Below are 13,022 nucleotides of genomic sequence, written 5' to 3' on the forward strand. Positions count from 1 at the left end.
TCTCAGAATAAAAAACATTATTTTCCTTTTTAATTTCAACACATTAGATCATTTAAAGCATTTATTCAGAGGACATTAGTCATTTTTGGAAGCTATTTAAAAGCTAACAAACCTCTTATTTTTATTTTACCCCAGGAGTTAAACAAGGTCAGCAGTCAGTTGGATCAAGTTACCGCTAAGCTGAATGATAAGCAGGAATACTGTGCTCAGCTGGAAGCCAATCTCAAAGAGTACAAAGAGCAATGTCTTTATTTAGAACAGAAAACTGAAGAGCTGGAGGGACAGCTTAAGGTTTGTATTGAGCACAGCATATGAGCTTACTGCAACTGATGTTCTCCACTGCTTGGTAGTATTTCATAAAAGCTGTGCTCAAATTACAGTGAAAGGATTTTATCAATATGACTTCTGTAGGTTTTCTTTTTCACCGGTGTTTCCTGATCTGCCCTTTAATCCTATTCTCTTCTTCTGTGCTAGAATATCATATAAGATTTGGGATGTTGCCCTTATACTGTCACTTTCCACTACGTGTGCTTTTACCAACCTCTGTGCTACCTGGAAAGTGCTATGAGAAGGACCATAAATACTTCTTGAAATTAGAGTCTCCAAGTGTATACATTTTACAAGTGGTACCAGCAAATATGTGTTACATTGGTTAGCCCAAGTTAATACTACCTGTCTGTTTTGATTTAATTCTGAAGCCCTTCAGTAGGCCTTTCTGGGGGGTTTTATCATGATTTTTATGTATGAGAAATATTTTTCCACAAATTTGATCATGAGTTTTGTATTCCATTTCTGGATTTGGATTTTCTCTTAAATTGCACATAATTCTGACGAGTTTGCAGAACCTTTTGTTATTTTGCTACACTAATGTTTTCCATTAAGGATGAATTACTTCATTGTTTTTAAATTTGGGCTTTACATTTTGTTCAATATTTGTTAAGCATTCTTAGTGGTCAAAATCATGGTATATAAAATCATGTGATATATAGGTCTTGGGAGCAATGCAGAATTAGTTTTGCAGTGTTGCAGTGTTGTGTATCTGTTCTGAAGGAGATCAGCCATCTAGAGTGAGTTGGGTGCTTTTTCTAGTTTATATGCTTTTCTGCCTGGTTTCATTTGTGCTTTTATTTTTCATTCTTTTACTAGTGTATCACAGGTAACCAGTGTACTCAAATGCTTAAACGCTCAAATGCAGGAATACGCTGTTTGCTTCCACAAGATTTTATGAGGTCCGTATTAGATGAAGTGTGAAACTGAGCAGGGTTGTTGATGTTATCAACAGGAGTGCAATTCTGTGTAAAAGTCTTGGTGTCATCACCATTCTTTAGGATTATTCCAGTTGAATGCATGGTATTAAAAACGAGAGAGAGAGGAGGGGGAAAAAAAAAAAAGGAAATCCTGAAACCCTCAGGAATGTTCTTTGAGAAACTTGACCATGGTGTTTTATGGCCACTGCGTGAAAGCAGAAGTATCTATAAAACAGCCAATGTGTTGAAGAGTCTAAGCAGTGCCCGGTTGCTGAGGACTCCTGTGTTCTTTATATTCCATGCAAATGAACAAGTATCTTCTATAAACAAAACAAAAGAAACCTTCTGCCAAACAAGCACAGGGTTTCTTTATAGCTGTAGTTCATGTCTTTGTTGTTATAAAGAATGGCAGAGTTGGGGGGTATGTAAATCACCAGTCATTTGAAACTGCTGAAACTACTTGTTGGTAGCTGAGAACAGGGCCCCAAAGCTGAACGCTGTGTATGCCCCTTTAAAGATTTCTGCATTTTATTTACTACTTTGCAGTAAAATGGCTGCTTGGCATTTAACTTAAAGGTGATTTCAGAATGTTTTACCAAAATGAATCACTTCTGGGGGAGCAAAAGAATTGCAGGAACTAAACAGTGAAAGGCAAGTGGTCAGCTAATGAAATAGATAGTGTGTGAGAACTGTGACTGCTTTTTACAGTAAACACTTTTTACAGTAAATACTACTGGACGACTTCTGCATTTTATTGTTGTTTTGTTTTATTGTCTGTGTTCTGATGGCTCTAACTTTTTTGTTTTTCTGTCTCAGAAACTTGAAGCTGACATTCTTGATGCTAAAACAAGCAAAGAACAAGCTCTTCAGGAATTACAGCAGCAGCGACAGCAATCTACGGAATTAGACCTCCGAACAGCAGAACTGAGTAAACAACTTGAAGCGGAAAGAGAAGTGTATGCATACCCTGTGTTATAATACTTTTCAAAGTTAGATATAAAGCTAAGCTAAATTAGAGTGGTTTGGACTACAGTTGAAATTTTGTTCTACTTCTTAAAATCATAGATAAAAGTGATGTATTCCCTCTGCTATGAGAACTGAGTTATATCTCATCTATTTTCTTGCACTTTACCTGCCATGCAGACTCCATCTGCCACATCATCTTCTGTGAATCATTGGCTGATGTGATTTAACACACTTTGGTTTATTCACTGTGCTTGTCAGCTAAATATCTAAGTAGGCTGACGCGCTAAGGTCTGTCTCTAACTATCCATAGCTCTGTAACTTTCAAAGATTAATTTGCAATTTATGCATAAGCAGCAAAGGGGTAGTTTCTGTTCACAATATTTGAGGAAGGAAAATCCATCTCAAAATAGCATTTATAGTTGCTTATATGTCTTCACTGGAGAGACAAATGCCTGTATTCTGGAAGGAAAAGGTATTCTTTGAATTAATTCTACAGATAATATCTTTAAGTAGAGATGTTTAATGATACAAAGAAAACTGTGAAGAAGAATTTTAAAAAAAATCTTTTATTTTTCTTTATTTTGCTTTGTATTTGCAGGACGTCTAGTGCTAAATTGGATTTACAGAAGAAATCTGAGGCCCTTGAACAAGCAAAACAGCAAATTTCAAAGCAGGAAGAGGAAAATGCCAGCCTCAAACAAAACCTTGAGAAATCAAGTCAAGATACAAGTAAACAACTCAAGGAGTTAGACTGTAAAATAAAAGTAGCAACATCGGAGTTGCAACAGGTGAAATTAGAGAAAGATGCTCTATTAAAGGACCTTACAGCTACCAAAGAGAAGCTCTCAAAAAGTTCTGAATCCTTCAAAAAAAAGAAGGAAGAATTAGAAAAAGAAATACAACAAGAAAAAGCAGCTGTAGCAGAAATGGTTAGTAGGCTTTTTTGATTGGACCTTAAGTTTGAGGTATTTACAATGTGATATTAAGATTTTATTTTTGTTCTGAAAACAGTGCACATATGATAAGTGCATGAAAGTTAATTTCCTTAAGGAAAAACAAATTTTGATTTTAGTTGTTTATACATGTGTCCTAACTTGAATTTTTGTCTGGATGTTTACTGTGGTAAACATCTGTTCATATCACACAACAAGATCCAACTGGCTGTTATTTTGGGAGATGCCTAGCTTGAGGTTTTACAAGAGCACTATTTGAGTTTCAGAGAGGTCTCTCCCATGATGGTATAGTAACAAACACTTGACCAGAGCAACCTGTTATGGTAAGAAGAGTGTACTCCTGGTAGCCTTAGAATGCACCTTTTTTTCTTTCCCCTTTTGCTTTGTTGGTAACATGACTGACTACTATACAGGTATATATTTTATAAATTTTCTTATACAGGTTTACTGACAGCCCTACCCTCAGAACATGGTAGAGGTATCTTTCTCATTCCCTTCCCGTCTTGCATGCCAGTATTTGAGTATTTCCCAGAACCCATATGTAGCTGCTTTTATTCTACTCTTAAAACAAACAGAAACAACAACAAAACAATAACAACAAAAACAAAAAATCCCCTCATACTTAAAAATAACACTTTCCTTTCCTATTCACCTTGTTAAGATAAGCCTTTTTGCTTGCTTTAGTTACGGTTGTTTAAATATTTGTGTTTTTCCTAAAAGCTTGAAGGATTTTCTCCCCAATTTATACTCAAATATTATGTTTGCATATTAATCCTGCAAATCTATTTACTCATGAGTTTTAGAACATCAAGAAATTTTGGATCCTGAGGAGAGCAATGAGCCTACTGCTTGCCATACGAAGAGGGGCTGGCAACAGCAGCCTCAGCCAAGGACACTATCCCTAATCAGAAAAACTTCTTGGCACATGGCTGCCTTGAAGTACAGAATATCAGCTGAGTTCAGCTTAGATTTATCACTGTTAATGGCTAGAGACGTTTTTAGCTGAAAATGTCTGCAACTGAGAAGAAAGGCATTTTCATTAGAAAGAAAAGCATTCTTTTTGAATGCTTTGTAGCTTCTGTGAAAGTACTTGTCAGTTGGTCTTAGAAGCTCACATAAATACTTGCTTGTCTTCTGTTTTTTTAGGAAAAATCTTACCAAGAAGTAAAACAACAGCTCCAGGTACAAACAGAGTCTGTAGCTAAAGAGAGGAACGAATTGAAAAACTCACTGGAAAAAAAGGAGGGGGTAAGCCATCCACATGGTTTCAAAAATCAAGAAAAGAATAATAACAAATGCTTAAAAGATTCATTTTCATTCTCATATGCTGGGATTAATGAGGGAAAAAAGAGGTTGCAGTTCTCAAATTGTAACCCATCTGGGACACTGAAATTAGGTGATACAAAATTGCCTGGTAAAAGGTAAATGCTGTATAAAATTATGTAGAAAATTATTCTGGGAGTTACTGAAAAACACCTCAAGGACAATGTGGTCATTGGTCACAGCTAACATGGGTTCATGAGGGGAATGTCCTGCTTAACGAACTTAATTTCCACCCACCTAGTTTATGAAGGGAAGACAGTTGATGTAATCTTTTTGGATTTCAGTAAAGCTTTCAATACAGTTTCTCACAGTAACTTTCTGGACAAAATGTCCAGCATAGAGTTAGATAAATGCATAATACAATGGGTGAACAACTGGCTTGAGGGATCGGGTTCAAAGGGTTATAGCAAACAGGATTATATCAGGCTGGTGGCCAGTCACTAGTGGAGTGTCCCAGGGCTCCATTTTAGGGCCAGTCTCTTCAATATTTTCATAAATGACTTGGATGTGGGACTAGAAAATGTTTTGAGGAAATTTGCAGACGATACTAAATTGGGAGGAGCAGTTGACCCTAGTAAGGGTAGAGAGGCCTTGCAGAGAGATCTTGGCAAATTAGAGAGCTGGGCAATGACCAGCTATATGAAGTTTAACAAGAGCAAGTGCTGGATTCTGCACCTGGGAAGGGGCAACCCTGGGTATATGTACAGACTGAGGGACGAGAGGCTGGAGAGCAGCCCCACAGAAAGGGGTCTGGGTGTTTTCTGCATAATTTTGCCAAGTTGAAAATAAGTCAACAATATGCCCTGGCAGCCAGGAGAGCCAACTGTACTCTGGGGTGCATCAAGCATAGCATTGCTAGCTTGGTCAAGGGAAGTGATCGTCCCACTCCACTATGCACTGGTGCGACCTCACCTCAAGCACTGCGTGCAATTTTGGGTACCAAAGTATAAAAAAGGAAAAAGCTATTAGAGAGTGCCAAAAGGAGGGCTACAAAGATGGTGCAGGGTCTAGAGGTGAAGACGTATGAGGAGCAGCTGAGGCCCCTTGGTTTGTTCAGCCCAGAGCAGAGCAGGCCGAGGGCAAGCCTTTTTGGTTACTGCAACCAGCGGACACTCCCCGACTTCTAGCAGTCCTTTGGGGGTTGGACCAGAGACCATATCTTCAGCTTTAACAGTTTTTTCGTTTGTGAACTTGTCTGTTTGCTCCTTGAGCTTTGCAATTTGTCATACACACAGTTTACATACTACAGCATGTACAAATGATGATTGAAATTAAAATTATATACAGTTATTTAATATTTTTGAATATAGATCTCTAAGCAGTTGTCGATAGAACTTGATTCAGCACGTGCACAAGTACTGGAAGTTCAGGGTCTTCTGAAAGACAAAGAAAAAAGTGAGCAGCATCTTCAGGGAAAGCTGAGAGACCTAAAGGAATCTTTTGAGCAGAAGAAAAAACACAGTGAAACACTACAATCTGAGTTAAAAACTGCCCTTTTAGAAAAGGTAAGGCTGGCCTCTCACTCCTGTAAGAAAATTAATGTAAATTTCTTTGATATATGCTGTGGCTTTTATGCTTATGTTTTTGGAATAAACAGCTATTTACTGTGGTCTTGCTGGAAAGGGTAAGGTCAGGATGTGGAAACAAAGTCTTCAACAGGCAGTGCTGAAATATACAGATTCTCTAGGAGCTGAGTTTCAATAAAATGGTAAAAATGGCTAGATTGTATGTCTTTATTTTGACTCAGGAGGATACTGTGAAGTAAGAGCTGCTATTTTCTTGTAAAGCAGTAGACAGTTTTGTGAGAGCAGTTTAGACAAACTCTGCAGTGTTTTGGAATGTCCATGGCAGTTTTAAACTAACTCTTTTATTATAGCAAAAGAATTTATCTGAGTGACAGAATGAAACTAATAAACCATAGTGGAAATAGTTCAAATGTCTTACATTCGCGAATGTTGTGTTGCTGTTAAATGTTGTGCCAGCTTTGGCTGCCCTGTACTGTATGATCATACTTTTGCTTTAGCCAGTCTAGGGAAACTGTAAAGTTTTTTTTTTTTTTTTTATAAATATATATATAATTTAAATTTTAAATGTTTGGTCTCGCTGCGTTTAACTAAGTCTCATGATGTGAATTTAATTTTGTTGCTAAATTAGCTACAAAATATTGCTATAAAAACTGTATATGTTAGGTTACTGAATTGCTATTTCATAAGTGGAAACGAATCCAGTTTTGCAGTAAAAATATGATTCATTGAAATCATAAAGCATACTGTCTGTAACTTTAACTGACACTTCTTATGCCTATGTTTCAGGCAGAACTGGAGAATAAGCTGCAACAGCAGACAATTTTGTCAGCTCAGGAGCTTAAAACAGAGAAAGGAAAACTAGCAGACTTACAGAAGACCTATGAAAAATATAAGGAAAACATGGAAAAGCTGCAACTGGATCTTTACGGGAAAGAGTCTGAGCTGCTGGCGACCAGGCAAGACCTTAAGGTACTTACAGACACTTTAATGTTATTTGTGACTTAATAGATCTGTCTGTATCCATTCTGAAGACACAGAAACAGTGCAAAAACTGTATGGGGAAAGAAAAAAATAAAAAGGCTCTTTGCTATATATAGAATATAGTGCTGTTCACTCCCTTCCCCTGGGACAAAGGATATACTGACACTAATTGAAAGCCAAGTGTATTTGCCAGCTTACCTGAACTACCCTTCCGTTTCTGCAATGGCAATCTGACCTATGGAAGCAAAGTGAAAGATGATTTATTTTCATATTCTTTTTAAATTTTTTTGGTGGTATATATTGTAGCTTTCAACTAATTTAAATAATGTAGCTAATTAGGGCAAAGTCACTGATGGCGTGTGAGTAACCACTGCCTTCTAGACGATTTAACTAGAATTGTAGTTGTCAGTCTGCTCCTATGGCCTTGCCTCTTCTGCTTCTTCCTGGCTCCTTACAGACTTTGAGAGATGTCATACTGATAGAAACAGTAGGTTTAGGGACCTGCCTGGAGTGCAGATGTCTGAATGTAATCCTCCAAGTTTTTGCTATTCCTAAGCAGAATGTACCTGATTTGGTATTCAGGTGTAATGCCTTCAAAAATATGTTTCTGGGAATTGAGTCAATAAGAAAAGGTGTTTCTTTATCCTTTTTCCTTTTTCCCCCCCTTCCCTCATGTCATGCTAAACAAATGCTCAAGTTTGTACCAGGACATACTATGCTGCAGAGATGTGTGGCTTTGGCTCTTTTCACTTGCAAAGCTGGAGTGGGAGTCATCGTCTGTGTCTGACACTGTTGTTTTAAGCTTTTCTGAAGTTCTTGGAGAGAAATAGGTGCTTCTGGAGAACTGGTCATCCAATCCATTTTAGATGCTGGCTTCTGTTTGCTTCACTATATATAAAGGGAGCTTTTAGTGACTGGTTAGATTTAATATGTCCCTTCCACTTCTTCCAGTGTAGTCTTTTCAGTCCCATCCTTGAAATATTAAAGGTTTTGTGGCTATTTCAGATAGCTCCATGTGAGCCGTGGAGTCCTAGCCAAACTCAGTGTTTTGAGTTCCTTTAAGAAAAAGAAAAGTAGCTCCTTTATGTGTACATCATTGGATTCCTCTTAATCATACTCCTTCTCTGTGACATTAGATTACCTGCCACATTTTCCTGCAAGTCAGAGCAGCTTTATTTTTGATGCTGCTTGATTGAATTGCTGTGCAAGGGTATAAAGAACTTTGGCCTGCGTAACAAGCAAAGGTGGTTTAAACATACAGTTAGTTACTATAGCTTGCTAACCTCCTTTCTGAGTTAATTTCCCAGAATGTGTTTAGATCAACACATTGGTAATTATGGTATAATTTAGATTGGTAATAGCAGTGACCTGTAAAAGCATTGGATGTTCATTTAAATATTGCTTGTTGCAAAGATAGCTCTGAATAAGTATTATTAAACCAGCTGGATGACTTCTAGTTCTGACAAATATAAAATAGGACAGTAGGCTTCCCACGTGCTTTTAAACCTGAATTGGGATGGTAACAAGGGAGAGAGATGGAACATCAGTGCAAAAAGGTAAAATAAGGTGATAGGAACAGGTGACTAGCAACACCTGTAATATATAAATAAGGTGACTAGCAACAGGAGAATAAGATTGTTAATATGAACAGGTAACTGGATTTATTATGTAAATATCTGTGGAGCCTAGAGAACCTGTGAAAGATTGGTGTCCTCAGTACTGAGGTGATGTACCAGTTTGGAGGCTGTTTGCATGGTTGTTTATTAGTTTATAGTTATTTATGATAGTTAGGGATAGTGAGGTCTGCTTGGCACCGCTTTGCTTTTTTGATGTAAAATCCAGGAGAGGAAAAAGGACAAGACCAATACATGTTTAATCACAAGCGTGCCATCTCATTGCAATGTTAAACTAAAATAGTAATGATTTTCTTCGCTGCTTTCTCAGATTAGTTATAAAAAGTGTCAAGGAAGACTAACGCTAGTTTGGAGAGGTGAACATAAAAGTACCACTCAAATCAGAAGAACTCTGTGGCAAAGTTTCATAGTCAAGCAAGTTCTGCGCAGTATGTTTGTCCTTAGGGGAGTTATTTAATTAAGGCAGATGATTTGAGCCAGAGCTACAAATTTTGGATGGTTTGGAACCAAGGTTGGTAGGAGGGCTGGGGTCCAGAATGGTCTTGATATTTATTATTGGTAGACAGTAGAAGAAGTTTTTAGAACTTGTGTATAAGATAAGCTTAGATGTCTTGCTGCAGGGTTTCTAGTGGAATGTCCCTGCACAGCTGTGTTTAGTGAGCGTGGTTTGACGCCCAGTGAGCGGGGCTGTACGCAGAGCACCATCTGCTGGCTTCTGGCTGGAATATCACTGCCAGGCTGCCTGGCTGCTGGTCACCTCGGGCTGAGGGAACTGCGAGACTGGCGTGTGATAAAAAGTGAGTAATGCTTACACGAAGTTTTGCAGTTGGGGATGCAGCACTGCGTGAGAGCTAGCCATGCCTAGCTAGAGGCAGAGCAAGCGGGCAGCTGCCTGGCGCGCCAGCAGCACAGGCTGAAAAATTGAACGCCCCCTTAACACTTCAGTTTCTGGTTCAATAACAGAAGGTCCAAGTTATGTAGTGTTAGCCAGATGCAAACTGTGAAGCTGTAAGTCTCCCAGAGCAAAAGTGAGAAGCGTTGTAGCAAATTTTAAAGTGAGAACATAGAATCTTAGGGATACTATATGCTGCACATTTAGTTTAACTTAAAAAACCTGCCTTCTGTAACAGTGAATAAACTCATATGTTTTTGTCTCTGACAGAACAAAAGAAATTGGGCAAGATTTGAGTGCTTGTAAAAGCTATATTTATATATATATATAGATCATTTATATCTATAAATGGGATTTTTTTTTGTGGAAAAGCCTATTTTTATTTACAAGACTTAATGAAAATGAAGAGCTGTTATTTCTGCCTTGATTTTGAGGTAGTGCAAACATACTTGTGCATCTTGCTCTTCTGAACTCTGCCAAATACTCTTCAGTCTTGGCATTTGTGCTTTTTGTAGTCAGTCCTGTTTTTTTTCTGTGTTCTCAAAAGAATGTTTCTTTGCCTCCGGTATTGGCACCACTGTCTGTGCATCTTCAGTGGATGTTCTGGATGGTATTTGCGCTGCCAAACCTCAGGTCTCTAAGTTAGGAGCCTAAGTTGCCTACAGTCAGTCTAATCCTACCACTGAGGAAGTGAAGCGACATTAGGTTAGCATCTGTGAATAACTGCATGCCCCTTCTGTGAACTGGGTTGGGGGAGAGGGGCACACAGACTAACACGGCTCATTTGTGCACCTCGCTTAGATGGATTGAATCCATGACCTAGCACCCGGCTAGTTCTGCTGGTGGCTCCATGTAGCCTATTTGCAGTGCAACAACCCAATTGTACTGGACAGGGCTGAGATTTCCATTTATTTGGCTAATTAGTTATGCCAGTCAACCTAACATCTGGTTTTATTTACAGTTAGTCCAGAATGACTTCTTTTGTTCTGTATGTTTTCCTTACATTTGGTTTTCTCTGTCATCCTAAAGCGTAATCTCATGACTGGGGTTATATTACCATTTTCGGAGAGTGATGTCAAAATTGAACAATAATAACTAAGGTGAATGGCATCAGATTTTGGAGAGATGATTTTATGTTAAAGATGTGAGCTCCTCAGGAGTCCAAAAGAATCTGTCTGAACTAGTCTTGTTGGAGACTGAGCCAGGAGCAAGGACAATAACTGGAATGTTTTAGCCATGTGCCAGATTTCTGCTGATTTCCAAAGGGTGCTGTGAGGGACTTTTGAGGAAGGCAGAAAGAAAGGCACAGATAAATAGAAGGTGGATTTACTGCTAAAGTTATATTGAATGGTTTCCCAATTAAGGCCAGTAGCATTATTATTAATCACAACACAGTTAAGAGCCACTTGCTGTGCATTAGCTGTAGTAAGATAAATTGTGCTCAAAATTCAGAGTCCCTTATATTGCAAATGTTTATACATTGCAGAGCAGGCTGAATACTGGCTCTTCTTTTAAGAACATCTACCTTGTCTTAGTTTGGGCATAGGCACAATCGGATCACCTGTCCTGTATGGACATGTTGGGGGTGGTTGAGGGAAGAATATCTGCTAGGTGAAGCTTTTTGTTGGGCTACCCACTTCATAGCCAAATTTTATCATCCTGTACTAGTAAATTGGCTACAATCATACTCCTGCAAGAAACAAATCTGAATAAAAGCCATGCCTTCAGTATACCTCATTCTAAATTTGCAAAAACTATTGTGTTTTCCCGTGAAGGTGTTCTATGATGATGCTACACTTCCCATCCTTTCTCAGCTGTAGGAAAATACTGTACTCCACCGCCCACAGTGAAATAGAGAGGGCTTATTTTCTTTTCTGAAGGACCCACTCTGCTACAAACTTGAAATTGCAAAAGCACCTCCTATTTTGCTTCAATTTTTTCTTGAGCTAACACCTTGTGGAGTTTTAAATAATAAACTGTTATAGATCAGAAGATGTTTGGCCTGCAAATTAATTCAAAAAGGCAGTTTGAATTTTTTAAGAGACCGAAGCTGTAGAAAATGCTATTGAATCAGCAGTGTTGCATCAGTTGTACTTCAAACTAAATCTCATTCTACCAGTAAAACACTTTAGACTCTACAAGTAAGGGTTAGGAAACAGAAATTGGTTTGTTTTTAAATGAAGACAGGAGTGGCTTAAAATAGATGTATAATCAAGTGCAGTCAAGGTTGTTGAAGTTTAGTGATTTTTTTTTAAAAGAAAAACAAGTACAAGAGGTTTAATTAGGGTTTAAGAAAGAGGAGTAACAGCTAAAAGAATGTAGTTTATTCTGAAAGAATTTAAATCCTTATTGGTGCCCTGAAGGTAATAAATTAATCGGTAATAATAAATCTCCCCACTTCACACTGTGTATCTTAGTGTAAAATGTTTCCATCAAGTACCATGATTTTGGTGACTTAGAGGATGAGTTGTTTATTTTTTTCTTTTTGGTTCTTTGTGAAATGACATGCTTCTAAATGTAGCTGGTCAATGGCTAAGCCAAAGGCTTTAAAAAAATCACAACACCCTGCCTTCCAGAATACTAAATTAAGAAGAGCCTCAAAGTTTGACTTTGCTGTGAGTAAATAGAATGAGTCTTGGGTGTGAGTTTGAGATTGTTACTTGGGTTTCTGTGACCTATTGTAGAGAGACATATTTTTCTGTGGAACAAAATCATAGAAGAGCTTGTATTGGAAGGGACCTTAAAGCTCACCTAGTTCCAACCCCCCTGCCATGGGCAGGGATGCCACCCTCTAGATCAGGTGGGTGCCCCATCCAAGCTGGCCTTGAACACCTCCAGGGATGGGGCATCCACAGCTTCTCTGGGCAACCTGTTCTGGTGCCTCTCCACCCTCAGAGTGAAGAATTTCTTCCTAATGTCTAATCTAAATCTATCCTCTTTTAATCTAAGACCATACCTTCTTTGTCGTATCACTATCCACCCAACTAAGGAGTCCTTCTCCATCCTTTTTATAAGACTTCTTTAAGTATTGAAAAGCTGCAATGAGGTCACCCCAGAAATAAGGAGAGTTGGAGGCCAGTTAAATTGCAGTATGTAATAGATTTTGAATGGAAGTTTAAAATTTGATTGAAATGCTGATACACATGAGACTGTGAAACATTTTGTTCTGATTCTAGCATTATTAGGTTGTACATTTCACTTCAGGATTTTCAAAAATTTCTTGACTGCGCCAGTGCTAGCTTCATTAAGTCATTGGAAAAAACATAGTAATAACGAATCACTCCTGGAAACTTCACAGTGTAGCTTCACTGCTGCTTATATAACAGCTGTATAGAGTTACAAGGTAGTACATTTACCTTGAGAATAAAATCAGCTTGTGTAAGCAAATTCAAGTTCATTTTCTTTTTGTCAAACAATCACTTTTCCTTCTTTGCCCTCTGGATGTTTTCACGTTTTGTCTGTGGAAGGATGCAGTAGGTACTGCTGCTGGAAATGTTTCT

At 38.2% G+C, this 13,022-nt stretch overlaps 1 protein-coding gene across 5 annotated transcripts in view; it reads left to right on the forward strand.

Moving 5' to 3' along the window:
- EEA1 (early endosome antigen 1) overlaps window positions 1-13,022 on the forward strand; it is a 76,858-nt gene that overhangs the window by 50,585 nt on the left and 13,251 nt on the right. For all 5 annotated transcript variants that reach the window (XM_080575558.1, XM_080575560.1, XM_080575557.1 and 2 more), the window contains 6 exons: window positions 136-291; window positions 2,064-2,203; window positions 2,812-3,142; window positions 4,313-4,414; window positions 5,800-5,994; window positions 6,802-6,984. In XM_080575558.1, coding sequence (XP_080431684.1) covers window positions 136-291; window positions 2,064-2,203; window positions 2,812-3,142; window positions 4,313-4,414; window positions 5,800-5,994; window positions 6,802-6,984 — 1,107 coding nt within the window. The remainder of the gene's footprint in view (window positions 1-135; window positions 292-2,063; window positions 2,204-2,811; window positions 3,143-4,312; window positions 4,415-5,799; window positions 5,995-6,801; window positions 6,985-13,022) is intronic.

This window comes from Anser brachyrhynchus (genome assembly GCF_964034855.1).
Source record: "Anser brachyrhynchus genome assembly, chromosome: 1".
Classification (NCBI taxonomy): domain Eukaryota; kingdom Metazoa; phylum Chordata; class Aves; order Anseriformes; family Anatidae; genus Anser; species Anser brachyrhynchus.